This window comes from Vulpes vulpes, chromosome 13 (genome assembly GCF_048418805.1).
Source record: "Vulpes vulpes isolate BD-2025 chromosome 13, VulVul3, whole genome shotgun sequence".
In the NCBI taxonomy this organism is placed as follows: Eukaryota; Metazoa; Chordata; class Mammalia; order Carnivora; family Canidae; genus Vulpes; species Vulpes vulpes.
In genome coordinates, this window is record NC_132792.1 from 6,315,134 (window position 1) to 6,342,010 (window position 26,877).

The 26,877-nt window shown below is 53.2% G+C and overlaps 1 protein-coding gene across 9 annotated transcripts in view; it reads left to right on the plus strand.

Moving 5' to 3' along the window:
- Positions 1-26,877, plus strand: part of ZFAT (zinc finger and AT-hook domain containing) — a 189,375-nt gene that overhangs the window by 11,648 nt on the left and 150,850 nt on the right. For 6 of the 9 annotated variants that reach the window (XM_025993483.2, XM_072733877.1, XM_072733882.1 and 3 more), the window contains one exon: positions 25,428-25,604. In XM_025993483.2, coding sequence (XP_025849268.2) covers positions 25,428-25,604 — 177 coding nt within the window. Of the gene's footprint in view, positions 1-15,543; positions 15,821-15,999; positions 16,391-16,679; positions 16,770-24,183; positions 24,728-25,427; positions 25,605-26,877 lie in introns of those variants that run through there. The other 3 variants (XM_072733878.1, XM_072733879.1, XM_072733875.1) reach the window with 3 other exon arrangements.

Consider the following 26,877-nt stretch of genomic DNA (forward strand, 5'->3'; position numbering starts at 1 on the left):
GTAGTGGGATGGCTGGGTTGTAGGGCAGACTTTCTTCTTCTATTAGAGTGTGTGGGGGGAGACCGAGGGAAAGGGAGAGAGAATCCCTCGTAAGCTCCATGCCCAGCACAGAGTCCAACAACCCACAGCCCTGAGACCACGACCTGAGCTGAACTCAAGAGTTGGACACTTAACCAACTGAGTCCCCCAGGCGCCCCAACTTTTAAAGAAACTTAAAAATAGCCTGGAATAGTTGTACCGTTTGCACCGCTATCGGCAGGGTAGGAGAACTCCACTTCTCCGCATGCTCACCCACATTGGGCCTTGTCACTGGTTTTCCTTTGATTTAGTCTAGAGGGCATACAGTAGTATCTCATTTAATTTGTATTTCTTTGACGATCAGCCACCTGAGTGCTTTTTCTTGTGCTTCATTGGCCATTTGTATATCATCTTTGAGGAAATGTCCAAGTTTTTCACCTATTTTAAACATTTTGTTGTTTTTTTTTAATTGTTGGCTTGTAGGGATTTTGTATGAATATATCTTATACGTAGTTTGAATAGGAGTCTATTGTTGCACAAATGTGTTGTGAATACTTTCTTCCAGTCTCTGATCACTTATTAGTTTCCTTAGTATCATCTTTGTTTAGAAGTTTCTAATTTTAATAAAGTCTGGTTTCCCATTATTTTTGCCTTTACAGGTATTTTTGCCTTTACAGGTAGTGCTTTTTCTATCCTCTCTAAGAAATAGTCTCCTGCTTTAGAGTCCCAAGGATATTCTCCTGCGTGTGTTTTTTTATTTTCTTTAAAGCTTTATGCTTGTTGCTTTTAGGTTTAGGTCTACCATCTATCTCAAGTTAGTTTGCTTGCAGTGTGAGGTAGGGCTCTCGGACCCCGCCACACCCTCCACGTGGATGTCCAGTGTCTCCAGACTCACTTGTTGGAAGAGACTTTCCTTTCTCCATTGAGTTACCTTGGTCCTTTTGTTGCAAATTGTGAGTGGGTCCGTCTCTAAGCTCTCTGGTCTGTTGCATTGATCTCTTCTTCGTCTACCCTTCATCAGATGTACCACGTTGTCTGAATTACTCTGGCTGTATAGCAATTCTTGAAGTTACTTTTTTATTTTTGGTTTTTAAAGATTTTATTTATTGATGAGAGACACACAGAGAGAGGCAGAGACACAGGCAGAGGGGGAAGCAGGCTCCCTGTGGGGAGCCTGATGTGGGACTCGATCCCAGGACCTCAGGATCACCATCTGAGCCAAAGGCAGATGCTCAACCGCTGAGCCACCCAGGTGCCCCAGTTTTTGAAGTTGTAAGTTATAAAGAATACGTAGGAGGACCTTTTTTGGAGACCTTCATTAGGTGCCGCTGTAGTGAAGCCCAGGGTAGATGGCACTCACCCCAGGGCAGTGGCTGAGGGAATAGAGGTTAGGTCAGGCTCAGAGAAACCCATGGCACTGGTGATTGATTGGTTTTACCTTAGAGACCAGCAAGCCTCCCATCTGTGTTTGCTTTTAGGGAAAGAGGAGTGAACAACAACCTAACAGGCATAGGGATCTGAAACTTCCCAGGCTTTGTTGGTTCCTTTTTGCAGTGGCAGAGAAGGCCTTTGAGTTCTCCCTGTTTTCCTTTGTTTCTTTCTGTCCCCCCCCCCCCCCCCCCCCCCCCCCCGCTGAGATTTTGTTTATGTATTTGAGAGGGAGAGAGAGCATGCACAAGCAAGAGCTGGGGGGGGGGGGTGAGCAGAGGGGGAGGGAGAAGCAGGCTCCCTCCCTGCAACACAGGGCCCCACTCCCCAGGACCCCAGGATCATGTCCTGAGGCAAAGGCAGGCTTTTAATTGAGCCACCCAGGTGCCCCTGACCTGTTTTTATTTCTGAGCTGGGCCAGGGGCTGGTGTAGGGCTTGCCAGGTTGTCAGAAGCGCCTCAGGAAAACCCTTCCTGGGGACTGAGACCCTGCCCCCACCATTTGGAGAGTGTCCCCACCCGGCAGACTGTCCTGTGCAGCCCTGGTGGCCGTAGGAGCCTAGGAGGGCCACACGGCTCCCGGACTCTGTCCTGAGTGGGAGTGAGCCCTGCCCCCTCCATTTCCCTGGGCCACAGGCGGGGAACCAGGCTCACGTACTGCAGGGAGTGGAGGCCCCAGAATGGAAGAAGCCTGTGGGAGTCCTGGTCCTGCTGTTTAGGGCTGTGGGACCTTGACAAGTCACTGAGCCCGGTCGCCTTGTATCTACATACTGTTCCTGTTGTAAAGGTCCAGAGAGGAGGTTTGGGAACGCACCTGGTGTTTGGCAGGTTCCTTTCCTTTCGTCCACCATCCGTCTTTTCCTTCTTTTCCGCTCCCCTCTCTGGAGCCTCACCGTCCTCCCCTGACCATCTTGTACGTTTCAGTAGTATCTTTGGGAACTAAATGCATAATGAGAGGGATTTGTGATAATACACAATAAAACACGAAGCAGCGGCCTGACCCTCGGTGAAAGCAGGCAGTTGCTGGGCGAGTAAGCGAGGATCCGGTAATGAGAACCGTCACGGCTGCAGACCTGCTCAGTCAGGGCCTTCACATCTGTTCTTTACTTTATTCTGCACAAAAGCCCTGTGAAGTGGCCGTAGTATCTTTGCTTTAGCAAACGAGGAAGCCGAAGCTTGGGCTTGGTCACAGGGAGCTCTGTGGTCACTCTGTGTTTGGCCCGGCAGCAGGGTACACTTTGGGCCCCTGAGCCTTTAGAGAGGCTCCTTCTAGGCCCTCTGTTAGGACCTTGTCGGGTTCCAGAACCTGGGTCTGGGCCAGGCTGGAGGTGAAGGCCTGATGGCTGGGGGAGACCTGGGTCACCAGAGATAAAAGAAGCATCTTCCTGCACATGCCCAGTCCCCAGGCCTGCTGTGTGCACAAGGCCCTGGCTGGGGCCCGAACCTTCGACTGCACACACCGTACTCCAGGAATGGTGCCCCCAGGCCTTAGGGGTCCTGAGAGTCCCATTCTCAGGGAGCTAGCTCACAGCCACAGAGGAGATGGAATCAAGTACAAAACGAGCAAAAGGTTTGGGAACTGTTTCACAGAGGGCCTGATAAAATGGCCAGGGAGCATGGGAGAAGGAGCTCAACATCATTACCCCCGGGGAGGTGTGACTTAGAGCCACGTCAAGATGCCATTACACGTCCACTGGGGTGGCTGAAACCAGAAACGCTCACAACACCCAGGGCGGGTAAGAAAGTGGAGCTTCTAGAACACTGACACGTGGTGGTGGGGAGGCCGGATGATGCAGCAGCTTTGGAAATCCTCGGGAGGCTTCCGACGACGTCACACACACACTCACCTTATAACTCAGCAGTCCCAGCCCCAGGTAATTACCCGGGAGGCATGAAGACCTGTGTGCACAGGTTCAGAGCACCTTTAGTTGTGGTCGCCCCAAACTGGAGCCACCGCAAATGCTCATCAGCTGATGAATTGCTAAACAGACTCTGGGACAGCCCTACAGTGGAACATGGTTCATCAGGAAGAGCGATGCAGGCGACAGCCTGGATCCATGTCAGAAGCATGGCTGGCTCAGTCAGTAGAGCCCGCAACTCTTGACCTTGGCGGTTGTAGGTTGGGCGTAGAGAGGACTTAAAAATAAAATCTTAAAAAAACCAAAACCAAACCATGTTAAGTGAAAGAAGCTGGACACAAAAGCTGACCTGCCGTAATAAGCACGTGGGGAAAAATCGGAAATCGGAAACCTCGTTGGAGGGAACGTGAATGGCAGGCACAATGGAAGACCGTATGGAGCTTCCTCAAGAAATCTAAAAAAATAGAATTTCTCTGTGATCCAGCACTTCTGTGTCTGTGCAACACCCAAAATAGTTGGACTCAAGGACTCAAAGGTATTTGTACGCCACGTTCACAGCAGCGTCACCTGCAGCAGCATAAAGAGGTCCGTTGACCGATGAACGGCTACACAGACTGGCGTATGCGTACAGCGGTATATCGTTCCTTCTTGAAAAGGAGGGAAATTCTGACGTCAGCTGTGACGTGGATGAACCTCGAGGACCTCGTCTAAGTGGATTGAGGCCATCGGGTGCGATGGCACTTGGTGAGGGATGTGGGGTGGCCCCGTGGGTGGAGAAGGCTGTAGGGTAGGGGCTGCGGGCGGTGGGCTCGGAGGAGACAGGACTGGGGGGTTTCAGTCGGGGGCGACGAGAAGTTCTGGGGACAGGTGGCAGGCGTGGCCGCACGGCAGCGTGGATGCGCCTCATGCCACTGAACTTAAACGTGGGTGGGAGGAGGAATCGCTTATTTTACTACAATCGAAAACAGAAGACTGTGATTTCAGTTTTCAGAAGTTCTGGAAAAGGCAGAATGACAGGAACAGAAGACCACGTGTGGTTCCCAGGCGCCGTCCGGGAGGTGGCGGAGGCTGCAGGGTCATGGGGCCTCTCTGTTGTGTGTGTCGATGGTGGTGATGGCTCCAGACCACAGGCCTGTGCGTAACCTCCCAGGCAGCGCCGCAGGCTGCCCGGGGTGGAGTGTGGGGGGCGGGGGGTACAGCGTATGGTTGCTGCCGCCTGGGCTTGGGTGACGTCTGAGCGGTGACCAGGGCGGCGGGAGGGCAGCGGGCAGAGCAGGGGTAAAGGCAGGGAGGAGCCCAGCTGGGGGGGTGGATGCAGCCCAGCGTCCCTCACTGACCCTCCACGGCCTGTGCCTTCTGCATCCTGGCCCTTCCCTGGCCGCTGCCAGGATCCGGGGTCCCCATCCCACTGTCCCAGCCGCTGGGGTCGGGGGCCCTGGACAGGTAGGCGCAGGGGAATAGCACCTGCTGAGGAGCGTCAGAGACCTCGCTCGGAATTTGGGCCCCTCCGTGTGACAGTCCTCAGGGCTCCTTGAAGCCCCTTCCTTTTCTGTGACACGGGGGCTAAACCTCTGTCCGGAGTTGTCTCTGCAGGGTGGAGTCAGGTGAAGGCTGGTGCTCCGGGGGGGCTTTCAGGGGGCCCCGGGGGTCATCGAGCGAGAGCAGGCCCAGGGGAGCACGGGGCAGTGGCCGAGTCTCCTGAGGCCCCGCTGGAGACCCCACCGCCCTGGGGTGCCGGCGTCCCTGGTGCCCTGCCTCCCGGCTGCCGCCTTGGCCCTGCGATGGCAGGACCTACCTCCCCCGGGCCAGGGCTCCCCGCACCCGGCACCTGCACCCGCCGGGAGAGGTGCTGCGCTGCGTCGTCCGCGGGGCGGGGGTGCACGAGGTCCCTGGACTCCCGGGAGCTTGTGGGGCCCAGCAGCCCGCACCGCCGGGCCCCGTTCTGCTTTTCTTGTGTCTGGCTCTCCCCTCCTGTCCCTCTTCCTCCTCTTTTCAGTTTTCAGAAGAAAAACAGTCATCAGGGAAAACCCTACACGCTCTAACGTTCATTTTGATTTTTCCCACGTCCTGCTCCCTAGTCGAGGCCACGTGAGAGGTGCCCGGGAGCGTGGGGCCGGGGCGGGGGTCGGGCTTCCCTGGCGGAGCCGTGCAAGGACCTCAGGCAGGAGGGCGCCCTGGGGTCGCTGCCTGCTCCCTGGCTGGCTTTCGGGGACCAGGTCTAGGGTGGGCGGGCCCCCAGGAGGGCGCTGGGCCCTGGACCCCCGGCCGCCCCAGGAGGCCGGTCCTGTTGGGGGGCAGGGTGGTCCATTGGCAGCGGGGTCCCGGCCGGGGCGGCTGAAGCAAGGGCGAGTCTGGAACTCTCGGCTGCGAGCTGCGCAGGTGGGATCGGGGCGTCCCTTGCTATCGCTGTTTGATTTTTTTTTTTTAGCGCGGCTGCCCTGGTGTCCGAGCGTCCTGCCCCGTCCCTCCGCCCATCCGAGCACCCCGCCCTGCCCCTCCATCTGAGCGTCCTGCCCCGTCCCTCCGCCCATCCGAGCACCCCGCCCTGCCCCTCCATCTGAGCGTCCTGCCCCGTCCCTCCGCCCATCCGAGCACCCCGCCCTGCCCCTCCATCTGAGCGTCCTGCCCCGTCCCTCCGTCCATCTGAGCGTCCTGCCCCATCTTTCTGCCTGCCTGAGTGTCACACCCCGTCTCTCTGAGTGTCCGGGTTGTGCCCTGTCCCTCCATCTGTCCTAGTGTCACACCCCGTCCCCCTGTCCGAGTGTCCCGCCCCGTCCCTCCGTCCGTCCGAGCATCTTGCCCCGTCCCTCTGTCTGTCCTAGTGTCACGCCTCATCCCTCTGAGTGTCCAAGTGTCCCGCCCCATCGGTCTGTCTGAACGTCCCACCCGTCCCTCTGTCTGTCCGCCACCCCTCTTGAGGTCGCCCTCCATCTCTCACTCTTCCTCTGCCTTTTCTTCCACTGCTGCGTCCGCCGGGCGATGCTCTGGTGGTTCCTGACCAGCCCGGTGCCACCTTCTCTCCGTCGCTCCTGACCTGCCGGGGCGTGAGGCCCTGCGGCTGAGGGAGGGTGTGACACGAGGGTCCTGTGGTTGGAGACTGGGCATGTTCCGGGTCGTGGGTGGGTGTCCGGCCTGAGGACGTCCCAGAACCACTCGTGTGCCCTTCCCCTGCCCCTCTTCTCTCCAAAGCACTGGAGGTCGAGGTGCAGACGTCGTGCCCTTTGACCCGCCCCTAAATATTTCCAGTGTTTGTTTTCTAAAAACAAGGACGTTCCTCCCACGTGACGGCCTTACAGTGATCGGAGCGAGAGAGCCGCGTCGATGTAGCGCTTCTCAGGTTTCACCGGTGGAAATCCAGTTTCACCAGTTCCCTTACTTTTATACAAAGCAGGAGGAAGTCCTGGCTGAGGCTCCGCATGCGGTTGTCGTGTCCCTCCACGCTTCAAGTAGGGGACGGTTCCTCTGTCTCTGTGCTCCGTGACACGGATAGTTTTGGAGAGTAGGGCCCAGCTGTTTGGTGGAGTGCCCCTGCCCTGGGCCTCGTGCAGTTGCCTTGTGATCCCGTTCAGATCCTGCAGTCTGGGCACGGATGCCACGGAAGCGGCGCCCGACCCATGCCCTGCTGTCGGGAGTCCCGCCCCCCTCGGCCCCCACCCCGTGTGGGATGTACGTTTGGCGGGGTCAGGTTCTCTCGAGGCACAGTGACTGTTTTTCCTCTTGGTGATTAACCGTCTCGTGATAAGGCGTTTGGAGACTGTGTCCCTGTCCCGCTCCTCTTCATTTCTCAGGCTTTCGCATCCACCGGTGCTTCTTGCCGGAGCCCGTTCTCACTGAGGGCTGCCAGGTGCTGAGTTTCACGTGCCACCATTTCTTCTGCATTACTGGGTGTCTTTCTATGTGACCAACCCCCCCCCCCTTTTTATATATAAATCTGTTTATATTGCTGTGGACTCATGGATTCTTTATTCAGGGCTTTGTCAACTTTTATCCTGTAATTTCCTGATCTGATTTCTCCATATTTGGCTAGTGGAAGCCTCGTTGACCTGCCCCCTCTTTCTTTGAGAACTTCCTGGGTTTCTGGACAACAGGATGTATCCCTTCCAGCTCTGGAATCTGCTCTGTCTAGGGGAGAGCGGGGCGCAGTGGAGCATGGTACTTAGGGACGGAGCCGCAGTGCTAGGTGAGCTGCCTCCCGGCTTCTGTAAACCCAGCGGGACGACGGGTGCCTGTGTACACCACGCAGACGCCTAGAAGGTTCAGACGCGGCCCGTATGCATCCATATCTGCGGATCTTCCCAATTCGGACCCAGCGGCACCGCGTGCGCTCCCCCCTCCTCCCCCCTCCCCTCCCCAATAGCTCCCTTCTCTGGCCCAGAGAGACTGCCTCGCGGTGCCCACAGCAAGTTACTTATTTGCTCAGTCCTAGGATCTACTAAAAATAGTTTCCGAATTGCTAACCTGCGTGTCTGGGAAAGAAGCCTGCTCACTGGAGTTCAATATTTAATTAGATCTCTGTTTCTCTGTGACCTGGGGCCTGCCTCGCCAACACCGGCTCCCCCAGTGACCGGGCTTGCGCCCCCCGCCCTTCCCTCCCATTTCAGCGAAGTCCTGTTACGCTTTTAAAGTCCGATTCCATTCCTTTGTTTCTGTTTGTATTTCATTTCAGGGATTACCCCGTACTTGCTTCTTTATTTATTTTTCTACTTTATTTAAGTGTGTGAATGTTTGGGTTGAGTGTGTTTCTTGTACTTCAGGGGAAGGGCTGAATTTTGCTGCCTTTTTTTTTTTTTTTTTTTTTTTGCGGAGGGGGCCACAGACACAGGGGGTGCAGAGATGACCCGAGGGTGTAAGTGTTCAGGAAGGAGCCAAGTCCTCGGGAAGCCGTGTGGTTGGAGTGGGACTTCCCCGTGCGGGAGGGCGGGTTCCCTGGCACATCTGGACCCTGCTCCCTTTCACTGAGCATCTCACTTCCAGGCCCTTTGTCCGGGTCTGCTTTCTCTTCAAACCACCGTTCCAAACGCCGCGTTTATTCCCATTTTACAGAGTTGGAGGACCAGAGCCGTGAAGTAAGTGTCCCCTGCAGGAGGCTGGCCCGTGGCTGTCCCACCCTGAGCTCATCGGGTCTCTCACCAGCATGGGGTCTTTTTTTTTTTTTTTAAGATTTTTATTTATATATTCATGAGAGGCAGAGAGAGAGGCAGAGACACAGGCAGAGGGAGAAGCAGGCTCCACGCAGGAAGCCTGACATGGGACTCAATCCTGAGACCCCAGGATCACGCCCCGGGCTGAAGGCGGCGCTAAACTGCTGAGCCACCCGGGGTCTTAACTTGTGTCACTAGGAAGCGAGAATGAGGAATGACTCGGTTCAAGGTTATTCTCAGGGCTTCGTAAGCAGGAGCTCCGGAAGTGCTCTAGTCCTCACAACGAAGGAACTTCACAGCATTTCTCTGATTACAGGTAATATCTTTATCAGCCTGGAGCATTGATCTTCTTAAGCTTTTAACTGTATCCTCCATGAAATGAAGTTGATGTTTCTAGAGCATGCCGTCTGTTGGAGGAGACAGAGGGTAAACGAACACGCCATTAAATACATGATTACACATCGTGGTGATTGCTGCTAAGGTGAACACACGGAGCGCAGACGGAGTAGCAGAGACCTAATTTATATGGGAGGGGGTTTAGGAAAAAAGGCTGTCTCAGCAGGTGAGGTTGCAGCCGAGACTTGAAGAAAGGTTCCGGAACTAAAACAACAAGTCTGACCAGATGCAGGCACCTGCCAGCCCTCCCCAGGGTAGCTTTCCGGAGCTCCCGGAGGCCGCGTTCTCTGCCCCCGGTCGCCCCCTGGGGGACGCGTGTGCTCGTGGACCTGCGGCCGTGGGTGAAGACACCTGCGCCTGCAGGGTGGGGCTGTGGGCCGGGCCTCCACCAAGCTCGGGGACCCACCGGACCCACCGGATATGGCTGAAGGACTGGGATGCCAGGCTTGTGGGGGAGAAGACCCCCCGGGACCGCCGCATAGCCCGTTGGGATCGCGCCGGAGGGGCTGGCCTTGCCAGGGTCACCCTGACACTTCAGTAGCTGGAGCCAAGCCTGGGAGAAGGGCGGTCGTCTGACCTTGTCAAGCTCCCAGCTGTGTAAACATAAGTGGCAGCTGCTCAGACACTGGAGGTGAGGGTCTGGTCGGGCTGTTCTGTGTGGACACTGGCCGGGAGGCTGGATTTAGGCACCTCTGCCCCTTCCAAGGCAAGGGTCTATGCAGTTAGGCCACGAGCACAATCACAGCCACTTTAAATCATTCTCTTGAACAAAATGGGAGGCAGGGCTCTGTGTCTTACTCATTTCTAAACACGCGAAGCTTCATATGCGGTAATATTAGGCACTTACTAAAGTTTTATTGTCAACGAGGCAAATGAACAGAAGTTTAAAGTCACCCCCCCCCCCCCAACAGCAGCGGCATTTGGAGAACGTACCTACTACTTCCTCTACGTCTTAGTTTCTCGGAAGAGGGGGCCAGGTCATCCTGGTAGGCTGGGGTAGGCGGCCGGTGGGGCTTGGAGAACTCTCTTCCCACCTGCTCTTCCCGCTTAATTGAAAGCTGTATTCTGGAATTTGAAAAACACTTCGACACGTCTGGATATTAGAGGGCAGTCCTTTCCCCTAGAATTAATTTTCAATCTCACTGAGACCGGTCTGAGGCTTTCATAATAAGGAGAGCAGACATTTAAAATTCGAAGTTGAGTTTGCATGTTTCCCACATCTGCTTTTAGCTCCTGCCTCGGTGCTTAGTTTATCTCTTGATTATGACCTCAGGAGCCTGGAGAGGACAGGTGGCTTCTAAGCCCATCACCGTAATAAATGAAAATGTTCCCGTGTCTCTGCCTCTCCCTGACAGCGTGGACAGGGACCCTGGTCAACAAGGTCTACATTTTGTAATTGCTTGTGTCTGTTTTCCTAACTCGGTGGTTCCCAAAGATGTGGGGGTGGTGGAGGCCCTGTCCAGGCCTCCTGGATGTGGGCGAGTGGAACCTGCCTGCCACATTTCTCGGATCTGCAGGGGCAGGTTGCCCGGGGTTCCGGAAACAAAGTGAATACTGGCTTTGTGTCTAGTGCAAACCCTTGGTATGTTGTAAGCAGAAAACCTACACCGGATTTCAAAGACTTGGTACAAAAAGAAGAAAAAAAAAAAAAACGAGAATGAAATTTCTCATCGATCTTTTAAACACGGATTGTAAGTGAAATGGTGACATTTTGGATTTCCGGGATTACAGAAGACGTGTTGACGCTGATTTTACTTGTTTCTTTTTGTTTTAATGTGGCTGCTGGAGAATTTGAAATCACGGCAGCGGTCCTGTTTCTATAGGATGGTGTCGGCTCGGGTGGGCTCTCCTGAGCCCTATGGCTGAGTGGGAGCCCCTCCCCTCCCAGAGTTCTCCTTGGGCAGGAACAGGGCCTGACACCTCGCAGGCACAGAGTGTGCTGAGCCATCTCCACCTGCCCGAGAGGGTGTGCTTACAAGCCTGCTGTGCCCATGACACTGGCCAGCTGGAGCCCGGGAAGCGCTGCTGTGCGCTTCTCTCGCTCCTGACCCCCTGCACCCCTGCTTTATGTGGGCACGTGCGCATCACACGTGTGTTGCAGCAACCCTTCTCCCAGGCAGGAGGAGTGGGCCAGAGTCCGCCTTCCGAAGGGCTTTGTTTTTGCCCCGTTTCCGAGTGGTGGGTGCGGGTGGGTACGGGCAGGCGGCGTCTTCACCTGTGTGTGCCAGGCGGCGTACCTGGAGCCACGCCAGAAGAAACTGAGTGCATCTTTAAGACAGCCTGGGAAGCAGAGTGGGGAAACACGACTGGACAGTCTAATTGGAAAGCAGGCCCAGTCGTTAAACCCTGGCTACAGTGACCCGGCATCTCCCAGTCCCTGGGCCCTGGCTCTTCCCCTGCGGCCTTGGGGTGCGGCGGGAAGACACTGTGGGCAGAATTTGGGCTCCTGCTGGAGAGGGAGGGGCTTGGGGGACCCCGACCAAGTTGTCTGTCCGCAGCCGGGTCCACACGCCTCGTGGGATCTGCATCCCCAGCTGCTGCAGCTCAGGCCCCGCCCCAAGGTGTCCCCTTCCAGGTGCCCCTGGTCTCAGACTCCAGAAGTGTGAGTCCTGGCCGCCCTGCGTCCTTCCCCTGTCTGCCCACCTTCCTTGAGCTTTCTCTTCTCAGAACCGTGGTTTCTACTCGCTGGCCTCATTCCTGCTGGAGTGTTGACGTCCGTCCCTCAAAAGGCTTCTGAGCCGCCTGCATCTTTGGTTTCCCCGAGGGAAGCCTGTGTGTGTGAGTGTGGGTGCATTTGTGTTACATGTGCACGTGTGTGTATAACACGTGTGCCCACCCAGCATGCACCCACACTCAGGTTTGTGCACGTATGCGTGCATGTTTCAGGCGTCTAATGTGTGTCCATGCGTGTATGTGCTGTATGCACAATGCATGTTTGTGCACATGCGTGTGCGTGTGCACGTGTGTAGCGCCCCCGTGCTGGCTGCTTTACCAGATAGCACTGGTGGTAGGAGGGCAGCAGGAGCAACCCAGCTCGCGGTCCATAGCTTGAGCCAACACGCCCCACTTCCCCGGCTTTAAGAGCTGCCAGTTCTGCATTTGCGCCATGTGTCTACACAGCTTTTTCCCACTTTCTCCCATAATCACCCCCCCCATAATGTCCTCATGACGTCAGCAGGCAGCTTCCATGTCTTCTTTTCTGCCGAGTGCCTGCAGGTGGGGGAAGGAAAAGGTTGCTCCAGCCACCCCGCAGCTGCGATGCGGGTGTGGTGTGCACCCAGAGTCTGGGGCCCGAGGCCCCGGGCCGAGAGCTGGCCTCGGGCAGCCCTTTCCCTTCAGAAGTGAGATGAAAGGCTCTCCTGGGTTGCAGAAGGGGAGGGGGTCGGGGTGATGGGGTAACTGGGTGCCGGGCACTAAGGAAGTACTTGATGCGATGAGCGCCGGGTGTATACTATATGTTGGCAAATTGAATTTAAATGAAATAATTAGAATGAAAAGGCTCTTCCGAAACACAAAGGAACCAAAATAACTGAACAAAAACCTCAAACCCTGGAAAGTGAGAGGCCTGGTGGTGATGGCCAGGGCGCTGCTGTCGCCCTCAGATGTCCTGTAAAAGGGCTGCGGGATTTCGCACAGTTGATGTTTAGCGTGGAAACGGTCCTGAGGCTCGGTCACCTCGGAGGCGCTTTCTGCGAGTCTGGGAGCCACCTCGGTCCCTTGCACAGGAGCCTCCCCGCGTCCTCAGAGCTTCCCAGGGCTCTGCGGGGCTGGAGAGCTGGAGAAGAGGGGGACGGGCCGGTTCCTGTCCACACACATCAGGGAAGAAGGGGCCCAGCTCTTCACTTGGGATGATGTTAAAGGCGCTTCACTTGGGATGATGTTAAAGGCGCACATACACCATTGCCCGAGGCGCTCCCTTGGAGAGAGCTTAAAAATAGCTTAAAAAAAAAATTCTGCCAAGTTTCGACACGGAGGAAATGTGTATGCATAAAATTATAATGCAACTGTTGGCACAGCGTTAATTATAGCTGATCCTGAGCATTTCTCATTTTATTTTGTTAATCCGGTTTCAGCAAAGGAACACCCATGGGATTTCTCCCTCCCGTTTAATAAAAACGTTAACTTTGTGAGTTATAGAAGCTGGTGTGTTCATCAGCATTTTATGAGACGCTGGATAATAATACCACAAACTAGGGTGTGCACTTATTGGAGCTTCAGCTCGCTGAGCCTCAGAGCTGGGAGGGCACCTTGGATTTTATTTGTGGGTGTGGCTGGGAGGCAGGAGGGCAGGTGCATAATGGGCCCGCGGGCCCGTGGAGGTAGAGGCGGGTGTTGGGTGGGGCTGTCCCCACTCCCTTGCTTGGGCCCAGGTGGCTGGCTCTGTGTGTCTCTCTACACATTAACCTCTGGATGAGACTTGAAGACCAGGGTTCACATTAAAACTTTGGAAGGCCACTTCTGCTTTGTGCCTCTGGAGATTCAGAGGCTTACACAGAATCTGTTGTCTTGGAGGTGGGAGCCACTCAGGAGCTGGTGTCCCCAGGCCCTGACTCGTGACTCAGGCTGATGCCCTTTCTACTCCTTCGTGGACTGAGCCTTTGGGGTTCGGTCCTTGAGCTGGGCATGTTGCATTCATGGTGTCCCATGGTCCCCCCACAGCAGACAAGGAAACGAGCTCAAGAGACCAGGCACGGGTAGGTGCCAGGGTCACTCTGCTACTTGGGCAGAGATGAGCTCACATCCAGGTCTGGGCTTCATGGCTCTCTTCTCTCTCACTTCATGTGTCAGTTTTTTTTTTTTTTGAAGATTTTATTAATTTATTCATGAAAGAGATGTACAGAGAGAGAGAGGCAGAGACACAGGCAGAGGGAGAAGCAGGCTCCGTGCGGGGAGCCCGATGTGGGACTTGATCCCGGGCCTCCAGGATCACGCCCTGAGCCAAAGGCAGACCTGTAACTGCTGAGCCACCCAGGCGTCCCACCTCGTGTGTCATTTTAAATAAGAAACTCACTTGCAAAGCAGAATCTACTTTTTCCCTGACATTTCTTTCCTTTAGAATTTGCTAGCTCAAGTTTTTAAGTTGGTGTACGGCATACATGTAGAAACGTTGTGTATAGAATAGACAAACAGCTCCATGAACGTCCGCAGACTGAATTCATCGTGGATGCAAACACAGCTCCCCCCAGGAAACCCTCAACCCCAAGCACCCCACCCAGGGGTAACCCCGTCCTGACTCCAGCAGTGCAAGAGGAATCGTGTTGGTTTCGTACTTCGTGGGAATGCACACACACCTGTCCTCTGAGTCAGGCGTCTTTGGCTCAGCATCGTTTCGTTCACACAGGAGTACGGCTGTAAGTGGGAAAGCACCACTTGAAAAACAAAGTTTATGCAGATTGAGAATGGGGCTGGCAGTGGCTGTTTGTGATGAGGACAGAGCGTCCGTGGCTGGAGCTGGGTCTGATTCACCTGCTGGGTTGGCCAGGACTGGGCTGCCAGGACGGACCCTCTCCCCACTCGAGAAGCAGCAATAATTATCCTGTGGTGACTCCTTTAGGGTGGGCACTGGGCCTGGGCTGTGGGTGGGGGTGTGGGGTGTGCTCGGCTTTTGCCGCGCGCCCCCCTGCTCCATGGGCGGCCAGTCTCCTCCCCGGGCCCAGCTTGCTCATCTCAGGTGCGGATAGCAGCCCCTGCCCCGCCCGCACGGGACTAGCGTGAAGGTCGGTGGGTGACGGTGAACCGAAGCACCTGCCAGCACTGGGCATTAGCCACGTTTGCATCGCGGCCGGCTTGTCACGCCCGTGCATGGGGGCTGCAGTGCCCGGAGCGGCCACCAGAGGGCGCCGCGAGCTCGTGTATGGCGCCCGCCCCGCTCCTGCCTGTTGGTAACAGCCCATGTTTGGGGTCTTTTTGCTTTAAAAAAAAAAAAAATCTGCTTGTCCTGGATGTTATGGTCCTGGCTTCCCTTGACCCAGACCCGTTGCCGGGCCGTGCAGTGGGCATGTGCAGTGGGTCACGCGTGTGACCCCGGGGAGGGATGGCGCCCGCGTCTGGCTGGATGCACTTCCCCGCCTGTTGCAGTAAATCACAAGGAACAGGCAGACAGCGACCCCCCCCCCCCCTTTTGGTGTAGCGCCTCTTCTTAGGTAGTTAATCGCTCGAAAGGTCTCTCTGACCCAGATGCAGTCTGCGGGCTGAGGACCGGGGCTGGCGTTCCTGGCGGCGACCTGCTGTCCCGTCACAGGAAGTAACGGCGTGGCCCAGCACAGGCGGCCACCAGGCGGGCGGCCCACTGGAAGGGCTGGGTCAAGTTTGACTTTGTGATTCATCTGGCTGGGCTCCGTGGCCACTGGCTGACTTCTCTAAGCCCTAGTTTTCTCTTCCATGAACTGGTGGTGGTGGTTGGGGTGGTAGTGGTTGGGGTGGAGGTGGTTGGGGTGTTGATTGAGGTGGTGGTGGTTGGGGTGGTTGGGGTGGTGGTTGGGGTGGAGGTGGTTGGGGTGTTGATTGAGGTGGTGGTGGTTGGGGTGGTGGTTGGGGTGGTAGTGGTTGGGGTAATTGGGTGGTTGGGGTGGTGGTTGGGGTAGTTGGGGTAGTTGGGGTGGTTGGGGTGGTGGTTGGGGTGGTAGTGCTTGGGGTGGCATGTTGCGCCCTCACAAGTCAACAGGGAGTATCAAATGCGATCACAGACTTGGAGGTCCATGTGAGAGAAGGAGGCGGTATAATGTTGTGCTGTTGGGGGGCGCGGGGGAGGTGGAGGTGCCACTTTGAGCCCTGAAGTCTTGATGCCTCCCTTTCCCCTGGCTGAGCTTTCCTAGAACATCCAGCTCTGGGAGCTCCGGTGTCTTTTCCTGTCTGGCCTCCCTTGACCCCAGGCCTTTTGCACACCTGGGCCCGCTGTGCACCTGGCCCACCCATTTGCAATTCTGGAATCTGGCACTTCAAGGCTTGGCTGTCCACACGCACCAGGCATGTTGCCATGGTGGGTATAACTCTGGTGTCAAATATGCCTTTTCCTTATCGATTCCAAATCTAAATCTATCTTGCTCTACTGGTTAAACCAATTTCCTACCTGCCCCCCGCCCCTTCTTCTTTTTTGGTCATCTGAATACTATGTGCTCTTTTTTTTTTTAAGGCTTATTTACTTTATTTTTAAAAAAGATTATTCATTTATCCATGAGAGACACACACAGAGAGAGGCAGAGAGAGAAGCAGACTCCCTGCGTGGAGCCCAATGTGGGACTCGATCCCAGGACCCTGAGACCGTGACCTGAGCCGAGAGCAGGAGTTGGATGCTCAGCCCGCTGAGCCACCCAGGCGCCTCTGGACAGTCAGCACTTTTTATTTGTGAAGCTGACATTTCACTGGGAGAGAATGGCAGAGAAGGATAAGGCATCCCGTCCCCAGCCGCCCGTGCCCACCCAGTCGAATGTCTAATCGCCTCAAAGAGAAACACCAAAGCATCATCAGAAGCGGGAGCATTTCGTCCTGTGTCCAGCGTTTGTGTCTCCTGCTCAGTATCCACAGCCCGTGGTGGCCCCAGCTGCCTGGGGTCAGTGTCTTCCTTCCCCGAGGGAAGAGCTTATTTTGTCACTTAACTGTCCCTTTATTTCTGGCATAAATTTAAAGGGGGGCTTAAGCATTTCATTTCTTTCTTGGGTTCCACACGTAATCACGACTGTGGAAGATCTGAGAACCTCGGAGCCCGTCAAGTAGAAAGGAGCCGTGGCTGGGTGTCGGGGCGGACGGTTGGGAGAGGAGCCCGGAGCCTGCGCTCTCCTCTGTCTGTTTCCTCAGCCCTGGCTCCCCGGCTCGCCCCGCAGGCTCACAGTGGCCCCGGTCACCCAGATGGAAAACCTTTCCTCCAGTTCCACATTGGAGGCCCTCAGGACGGATCTAACCCGCAGACTCGAGTTGTTCGGCCTGTACAGGTTTGGTTGGGTTTCATTTTGCAGAAAAATCTCATTTAGTTGCCAGGATTTCAAAAATCCGGAGATTCCAAGTACAGATTCGGCTTTCTGGCCCCATGGACGTGGGAGGCAGCAGCCCCTCCTGATGGGGCAGGCTTCCTGCGTGCCTCCTCGCGCTGGTCCCACCTCTCTCGGGACGGGCTGTCTGCCTTGGAGGCCGGGTGCCCGTGCCATTCCCGGGCAGGCTTCCGTGGTGGGGATTTCCGAGGACCAGGGGTAGCTGCCCGCCTCCTGGAGGCATTCCCATGTGCCTCCCTGCCTTGAATTTGTGTCCCCTGATTTACTCTCAAGGTTCTTCAAGGGTTGAGTTCTGCTCCCCCTGGCTGGTTGACTTCTTCTTTGTGGAAGCTTCCTTCTGGAAGCTCAGGATGTCCTGCCATCTCCTGGGCCAGGTCCACTTCCATCGGCTGAGAAGTCTTCCCCAGTTGTCTCACCATGGGATTTCTGTGTTCTCCACATGTCCTCCTGTCGCATGTTCTTGTATGCACACATGCATGCATGCACAGCCCGTGTTCCTTCCCAGCTTGCAGGTTTGTGAGCTGACCAAGTAGCTTTGGAACCATGCAGGGCCTGAATTTGATCCTCTTGTACAAGTTACAAGCACCGTCGTCTGTAACAGGATGATGGTGTCTTTGTGGCTGACTTATGTAGCAGGGCCGCTTTGTACAGTTGTGCAGGTTGCTTACTGCACTAGGGCAACACATCTAAGGGGACTTATTTATTACTACATAGATTTGCATATTCCATATGACATTTTTCCACAAACAGAGGTAAAGTATCTCGTTCCAAGAAAATTGGTGTATCGTGACCAGTTTCTGACAGGGGGAGCTAGTGTCTTGGGGAAGGGGTGTGTTTCCCCGGGTCTCACCGAGGTGTCTTACATGTTAGCTGCAGCCTTGCTTGTCAGGATTCAACACAACTGGGTGTGAAACTGCCTGGTACTCAGGAAACGTCCGTCTTCTCTTTCTGGGAAGCAGACTTTCAAGTACTGTCGGGGACATGAGCCTGGAGGTGGGGCCGCCAGCCCCAGGGTGTGTTTGAGGTGCTGGAACGGGCCTGCGGGGTCAAGAGCCGGGGTTGGGGCTCAGACTTTCCCGGGGTCACGGCCGCCCTCCCCAGCACTGGGACCCGGTCGCCCTCCCGTGGGGACCTGGGTGTGTGACTGTCATTGATTCAGAGGCTCACACTGTAGCGTCTGCGACATCAGGGGTCTTACAGTCTGTGTGATAAGACACCAGCGCGTCTCCGTTTATTTGGCAGCATTTTTATCTTTCTGAGGTATGTCAAATATCAGTGCCTCTTAACATAGACGTCGTCTTAGATTTGAGGAATTAACAACAATAAAACTGATTTCGTAGGTGGTTGTGAAGACCAAGTGCCCAGCGTGAGCCTGGCATAGTCCCCAGTCCTGGTGAGGGTGTCACTGAGCTCCCGCTCTTCTCCGTCTCCCTTTCGAATTCCCTGTGTTTTGGGTACAGCAGGTCTCAGTTATCGTGGTGGTGGTGGTGGTGATGACCTAGACGGCGTCTCCACAGCGGGTTGAAGGCTCTGTAAAATAAACCAAATGGAAAATGATGCTTTGCCCTTAACCCAAGCCGCTCTTCCTCAGGATGAAAGAAAAAGGTCTCTTACATTGTGCTAAGCTGCACAATGAGCTTTTTTTTTTTTTCCCCATTACATTGGATGTGACAGCAACCTGGCTTTATGTTGTTAAAACATTTCCACTCCCCATCGGGAAGCTGCCATCTCTTACGAATTTAATAACGTAAGGGCAGGTGAAAAACAAGAAAACAAAAATATTTAACTGTGAAAGAAATTTGCCACCCTACTCTTTTCATAAGATAGATCATTTAATGGGATCTGAGCTTTGGCTGTTGGACTCTCTCTAAAGTTAATCAATCCGAGTAAAAGAGTTTCAAAGCAGGAGCGGATGATTTATACTAATCAAAGGGAGGAAGGAGGAGATTTTTTTAAACTAAAGCTTTTAAATAGAGTCATCCAATAGCCTGGTAGCGTGGCATTTTGTCTTCTGGTGGGTATTGATAAATGTTTAAGCATGTTTGTAATCATCGACTCAGCTGGCGTTTATCCAGTGCCCACTGTGTCCGGCCGGGGCAGCAGCCTCGCTAAGGGGACGATGGATGGTGTGCGGCTGGGCGGGGCCCTGGCTGCAGGTAATAAGTTCAGGTGGGGTGAGAGGTGCTTGGCAGAGACGTGGGGTGCCAGCCCTTCAGAGCCCTCATCGCCCCGCTGTCCCCCGGAGGGACCCCTGGCTATCCATGGAGCCGCCTCGCTCCACCCTTCCAAGCCCTACATTCCTCATAGGCTGTTTGGGATTGGATGGGGTCGTGGATTCGCCAAAGGGGAGACACGTGCTGCTTCTCAAATACAGTGTCCTTTCCAGAGGATCCACCCTGGTAGCCATCCGTATGTTTTCTTTGCCACAGTATTTTAGGTTTGTTTGTTTTTAAAGACTTTATTTATTCATGAGAGACACAGAGAGAGAGAGAAGCAGAGCCACAGGCAGAGGGAGAAGCAGGCTCCATGCAGGGAGCCCGATGCAGGACTCGATCCCAGATCCCAGGAACATGCCCTGGGCCAGAGGGAGACGCTCCGCCCCTGAGCCACCCAGGCGCCCCTATCACATAATTGTTAAGAATGTTTCTGCTGCAGAGACTGAGAACCACATCAGACAGACTGATTCTTCTTGCTTCAAGTGTCAAAAATAATTTAGAAAACTAAAAGGGAAAGGCATATCTGACGTACTTACCCATAGTTTTATGTTTTCCTTTGTACTTTTTCTTTTTTTGATGTCCCAAGATTCATTGTTTTATCGTTTCCTGTCTATTTAGAGAACTTCCTTGGGCTGTTCTTTGAGGTTAAGTTGGCTGGGCAACACATTTATTTTTTTATTTTATTTTTTATTTTTAGTTTTCCTTCCTCTGGGAATGTCTCGGTCCCTCCCTGTTTCTGAAGGATGTTTGTGCTGGTTGGGGAGATCAGGTGGGTGGGTGGGTGCCTCCTTGCCTCCCTCGAACAACATGCCACTTCCTCGTGGCCTCCACTGTGCCCGATGGGAAATCCGCTGTCGCTCCAGTGGCTTCTCACACTGGAACGAGTTTTCCCGCGTTCTCGCTTGGCTCTGGTTTTCAGGCGTTTGGTCATAATGTGCCTTGGCACAGATTTCTTTGGGTTTGTCCTCTTTGGGGTTTGCCGACCTTTTTTGAATGTGTAGGTTTGTATCTTTTCCCAGATTTGGGGGAAGTTTCAGCCATTTCTTTGAATCCTTCCCTGGCCCCACTGTCTTTCTCGGCCCTGGGGCTCTGCTGACACACACGTTAGATCTCTTGTCAAAATCCCACATGTCTCTGAGACTCTATTCAATTTTTTTTTTTTTTTCAGGCTGTTTTCTCTGTCGTTCAGATTAGGTGCTCTTCCTCCTTCCATCTTCAAGGTCGCTGGTTCTTTCCTCTGTCTTTTCTATTCTGTTCTGAGCCCATCTGTTGAGTTTTTTGTGACTATGTTTTTCTGTTTTTAAAATTTCCATTTCTCTTTCCCTTATATTTTCTGTTCCTTTGCTGAAGACTCTCTGCTTTGGCATTTGCTAGAAGTGTGTTCCTACTTGCTCGTTATATTGTTTTTGTGATGCCTGCTTAAAGTCTTCGTCAGATAATTCTGCTATCTGTATCATCTAGTGTTGGCGTCTTGACTGTTTCTTGTCATTCAAGTTGAGATTTTCCTGATTCTTGAAAGATTACGATGATTTTTGGTTGTATGCTGGGCATTTTAGGTGTTACGAGAGTCTGGATCTTACTTAAATCATCTTTTCTTTCTTTCTTTCTTTCTTTCTTTCTTTCTTTCTTTCTTTCTTTCTTTCTTCTCTCTTTCTTTCTTCCTTTTTCTTTCTCTTCTTTTCTTTCTTCTTATTTATTCATGAGAGACACAGGCAGAGGGAGAAGCAGGTTCCCTACAGGGAGCCTGATGTGGGACTTGATCCCAGGACCCCAGAATCACTCCCTGAGCCAAAGGCAGGCTCTAAACCGCTGAGCCACCCAGGGACCCCCAGATCTTCTGCTTCAGCAGGTTCCTCTGACACGGCCCTGGTGAAGAAGTGGGGTGCTGCTTCGTTACTGCCAGAGAGGGTAGATGTCAGGCTCCCTTCTTGACTTCTGTGGATACCCAGGAGAAGATGTGCCCCAGGGGACTGCTGGGCAGGGTGGGGGTTCAGGCTGCCCGCGGGGTCCCTGTGATACCAGCCCTGACTAGGAGGGACAGGAGTGCCTCAGTACTGCTCCCTGGTGGCTTCCAGGGACACAGTGGTAAGGAGGTAGAGAAAGCCCTGACTGTGCACTGGGCCTCCTCTAACACCGGCCCACTGGGAAGTAGGGAGGGTGTTTCATCAGCCTTGGAGTTGGGGTGGAGGTCCTGGCTTTCTGCCCGGCCTTTGCCATCAGGGTTGGGGGTTGGGCTACAGCGTGGTCTATGGGCTTTGGCTTTTGTAGGGCAGCTCTTGTCCTGAGCTCTGTGCTAGGAGCAGGACCCCAGGGGAGGTGGAGGGAGAGTGGAGGAAGGGCAACGGGGGTCCCTGAGGGAAGGATAAAGGCAGGCGTGCACGTGATTTCTCTCTTTCTCTGTCTCTCTGTCCCTCTGTCTCCCTGTCTCCCTTTGATGCACAGCAGAAGGCCTAGAAGGATACAAACCAGATTGTTCAGTGATGCCCTTGTTCCAAAGGGGATGGTACTCTATTCTATAGAGTATTGCATTATTTAGCTGTTTTAGAATGAGCATGTATTCATACTGTAACTTCTGTAATAAATAATAATAATCACAGGAGGAAACTGTTATAGGACCAGGAGACCCTGAATGCCTGAATCCTTATCCTACTCTTGATCATCTCACCTTGACCTCCCAGACGAGGTGGACTTAGAAAGAACAACAGCAGGAGGGAAACGCTTCCCTGGATTATGTGCGGGGGCCTAGGGCCTGAGATTTGGGGGGCGGTCCCCTCAGGAGCAGGGCAGCTTCAGCTGACACCTGTGCTGCCTGTGGCCAGAGGAGGGAGTGGGACCTAGTAGTTCCCAGTGACCTCCACAGTGTTGAAGGGGCCTGACCAATCTGCCGGGACCTATGAGCACCTTCTGGTTCATGACCTTCTTCAGGGAGTGAGGTCAGAGGCTCCCTCATCCCTGGGTCCCTAGGTAGGGTGGAGGTTAGCAGGTGGGCATCAGAGGTCATGGGCAGGATGTGGCTCTTCCTGGCCAGGAGTTCTTACAAATCAGAATTCAGAAATGAGGACTTGTTCATGCAGTTATTTTAAGATTCTCTTTTTTAATAGTACAGAGTAGCTGCCTGAAAACTGGCAAATATTTCATAGAAATGGAACACTCAAACTCCAAACTTCTGTGATTTTCCTTGTATCGAACATGTGGTTTTCTCTTTGAATCCTTTTGTTGAGGACGAGTGCATAGTAATTGGACCTAAAAATGCATCCAAATTATAGCATCTTTATCAGAATTAGCTGACAACATAATTATGATTATATTTTAGGGTATAAGATACATTTTTCCATGTTAGTCCACTATAAAAAATGAAAAGAGCTCCTTTGTTGTTATTTTGGTAGAATAACAATTCTTAATATTTGGGGGGATGCATCCTGATTGGACACTTTCTTTGCATGTCTTGGCATTTTGCTGTTTATACCCAGCTTTATGAGCATCTCCAAAGAGTGCACGGTTCCCCCCTCCCCCCCTCCCCTGCCCCGGTCGGAGGCCTGGGGGACAGTCACAGATTTTGTTCAAGAGGGAACACTGTGTATTCTCTTTGGGCTTCTGGAACCAGCTGCTCTTAAATACAAGATTGCATCGGGACGCCTGGCTGACTCGGTTGGTAGAGCATTTCGACCCTTGGCCTCAAGGTTGTAAGTTCGAGCCCCACGTTGGGTGTAGAGATTACTTAAAAATGAAATTAAAAAAAAAAGAAAAGAAAAAGAAACCAAGATTGTGTGGTTGGTGGTGAAACAGAGCCCAACCGCCGGCACAGCTCGGGGGTTGTGTGGCCGGTCCTGTTGGCGGTGACCTTGGAAGGGCCACGTGGCACCAGAGAGACGCTGGGCCTGGTTCAGGTGAAGCTGCCTTCCACCTTGACTGTGCTTCCCTGGCCGCGTGGCCGAGGAGGGGTCAGCCCCTCCACCTCCTGGGTCATGCTTGTTCGCGTCTTCCCACACCCTCAGTGAAGTGATGGGTGTCATGGGTCACGTGTCCTTCTCTCTGCCCACACCTGGGGCCCCCAGGTCTTGTCTCTGCCTGTCTAACGGGGCGGACACCCTGCAGGCACTTGGGAAGCACGTGGGCCAAGGCCAGATGCCACCCCGTCCTCCGGGGTGTGGAATAGCCGGGTGGTAGCTGGTGACTTACAGTCCCCTCCACCCCTGTGTCATACGTAGATGCAAAAGTAGTTTGAGTCATTTGTTGTCCACACAGTGCCTGGCGTGCCTGTGAGTGGAGACCGCTCACAATAACTCCATGGTCCCCAAAAGTTCTGCTCAGTTAAGTGTCACAGAATTCTCTTTCTCCTGAGAGCATCACAGAAGTCAGTACCACCACGTACAGGTCTGCTGGGAAGTAGTTTCACAGAACCCGTACAGTGCAGCTGTGCCGTGATGTGTCCATGTGGCCCACGTAGCTGGGGCCACCTCTGTGCCGCGGGGCCTGCAGGGGGCCTGCCTGTGGCCACTGCGCGGTACGGGCTGGAATGACCGAGAAAGAAATTGATGGGCGATTCTGGGATCATGCTCTTTGGGGATGATTTTCATTTCAGACGCTGTTGGGCATCACGGTGAGTAGTTATCCCAACTGGAAGGAACTCCACTCAGGGCGCGTAGCCAGACAGACACTGCTCATGTCAAGAGCAGGTGGCAAAGAGTCTGGTCTCTGCTTCCTCCCGACGGTGACTTGGGCAAGCTGCTCTCCTCTCTCAGCTCGGTTTCCTTGCCCGTGGAAGGGGCTTTCCAGATCCTTTTTCGCCTAAATCAGTGGGATCGATGCAGGGTCAGCAGGAAGCTCGTTGAAAACAACATAGCCTCATATGAAGAAAAGAAGCATTTCTGTAATCCCGTGTTGTTTGAATGGGAAGCCTTTTGGGTTCCTCGGGAATAAAGCATTTCCTGGAAAAAAATAAAATATCGATTGACGGTATTCAGGAGAGATTTTCATTGATGAAGCAATGTTCTGCTTTGTTAAATTTCTGTTTCCTGTGTTGTTTGGTAGGGAAAAATCCTCTTAGGTCACTACTCCACCTGCTTGCTCACGGAGGAACCCTTCTCTTGGATCCAAAGGGAGATTGTACTTGCGGCTCCAGTGCCTTGCAGGGTTCTCCTCACGGGGGCAACGTCAGGTTGGCCCACCGCCTGCCTTTCCTGTCTCCTCTTTCTGTAGGGGACTCTTGCTGTAAGGAGGAGAAGGATAATGGGATGAGGGAGAGCAAGGGAGTGGAGCTCAAGAAAGATTCTTTGTCTTAAGATGGGAAAATAAACCTGTAGCAAAGGTTTAAAAAAAACAAACAAACAAACTACTTCCTCTGTAGTAAAGAGGAAGAATTGGAGGTCTGGAGAAAGACACAGAAGTTACTGGAACACTCTCATTGGGTGGGAGGGGTTGGGTTCAGTTTACACCGCGTATCCAGTGTCCTTCCAGGGTGGCCCGTGGGTGCGGGCTTCCCCTTTAGAGAATTTTAAAGCAGTAACAGTGCTTAAATGTTGGCCTGCTGGACTGAGTCAGGGCGGTGGTGTACAGCGTTCCCACTGCCTAGCGGGCTTGGTACCTGCATCCGCTGTTACGTCCCAGCAGCCGATGGGTCATTGCTACGTGTCGAAGATCGCCCAGCTTTACAGCAGTTGGCATTGGGGCTGGGAACGGAATCCGGTTTGTCTGGCTTCACAGCCACTGTCCTTTCCATCATACCAACTTTTCTTTGCATTGTTAAAAAAAAAAAAAATCTAGCTTTTAATTAGTTTTTTGCTCCTAAATTTAATATTTTTGCATGTACTGACAATTATCTTAGAAGGGAACCTTTTCCCATCACGTCTTCCTGCCTAGTATTATGGGATGAACCTAGTGGACTATTAGTAAATATTTGTGAATGGTGGTAATGCTTTTAGTTAGGAATTAAGTGCTTAAATAAATCAACAGCTTCCCATTCTTCTTGTGTTTAGTTTCTGTGCCAGCCAGTGAAAGGTGTCTTGGCTCTTGAGAAATGCTGTTTTGATCAATTTTCCCTTGTACCTAATTTGAGAGAGGCTAGCTAGAGCGCTTAATTGCTGTCAGCGAGGTTCATTCATTTGAAGCTTGGGTTTTGGTTTTGCAGTTCCCTGCTTGTTCTTTTACCTTGCCAGGTCGATGCTGGAATCTGGGCTGTCAGACGGGGAGGGCGGAGGGTGGGAGGGATTAGAAGTTAGAGAAGTGAGCTGCCCGGTGGGCGTGGAGGTGTCCATGAGAGCAACACAGTCTGTTGGAGGCTGACTGTGGCCCAAAAGGGCAGCCTTAAGTATTTTTCCTTGGCGACTGGAAGCAATTGTTGTTTTCGTTAAGATGAAATAACATAGTTTGCTTTTTTTTCTTACAGAAAACACGGCTATCTTCATGTGCAAATGTTGTAACCTTTTTTCACCCAACCAGTCGGAGCTGCTCTCCCACGTTTCTGAGAAGCACGCAGAAGAAGGGGTTAACGTTGATGAAATCATCATTCCCCTCAGACCTCTGAGTACTCCTGAGCCCACCAACCCCAGCAAAAGCGGAGATGGTAAGAGACCTGGGGTACCGGGTGAGGGGGCCACGGCCACGGATGTGCCCCTTGATGATGATGGTGTTGATTTGCTCACATGTGCTTTGATGCTAAGGTTCCTGTTTGGCAGGCACAGAAACCCAGAACATTCACATTTCCCACAGTTAATAATTGTCCAATTATAGGTCCACTCAAATAAGATCCTGTTTTTGAATTCACTATACCTGGCGTCTATGGGTGCTTCTCCAGTGCCTGGTTGTAGAAGGAGGAAGGAAGGAAGGAAGGAAGGAATGAGTGAGTGCATGAAGGGAGGTGTTAGCATGAGCCTGTTGTCAGACGAGTGTGGGTTTAACCCAGCTCCAGGACCCGTCAGCTGCATTACCTGAAGCGGATGACGTGACTTCTCTGAGCCTCACTGTGCTTATCGGACAAATGAAGATAAATACGCCTGTCACAAGGTGGGCGCTGGGGATTAAGCCAGGGGATATACCTGTGGCACCTCGGATGATGCCTGGCACAGAAGACAATAAAGGAAAGCTATTACAACATACGTGATTAATGTATAAGACTATACAACCCGAGACACCACATTTCTGAACTGAGCGTGTAAACCTGGAATGAGGATTCAAATAGCAAAGCTTTGATTCGCACAGAATCCTTCAGGTTCACAATGAGCGTGTGAAGGGAGATCCATCTTGTCGGCGGCGTCCAGACATCTCCCACTGAATGGCATCAGATGCAGCAGGCGATGGATTAGAGAAACCTTTGAGGCACTGTAATTAGGTCCCCACAGACAAAGAAGATGTGTACTACACGAGGAATAGCTGCAAACAACAGTTAAAGAAGAAAAAAAGCCTCCGTAAAACTATTTTTATATGATGAGCGACAACAGCCAGAACAGTCCGTGGCCATGAGAGCTCCATCACAGGATTCATTAGCCACACTGATAACCAATTGCTCTTTCCTGGGAATATTCAGGCTGGCATTTCTAAGCAGGCTGGCTTATTGATCATCTGTCTGACATCGTTAACAAGGAGAGACTCCAGACAAAAAATGTTTTGGTTAATGAGTCCCTCTGGCCATTCCCAGGGAGCTCAGAGAAATACACCTGACAGAGGATTAAGTTGTTGAGAAGTTAGGAGAAGTGCTGCTGGATACTGTTACTGGTGAAAGATGAAACTGAGAAAACTGGGCACCTGAAACCAGTGGAGACGAATGAGGAGGAGGGTGGAGTGTTCCTGTCTTCCTCTCCAGCAGCCGAGTGGGGTGGGTCCATGGTGTGTCAGCCCCA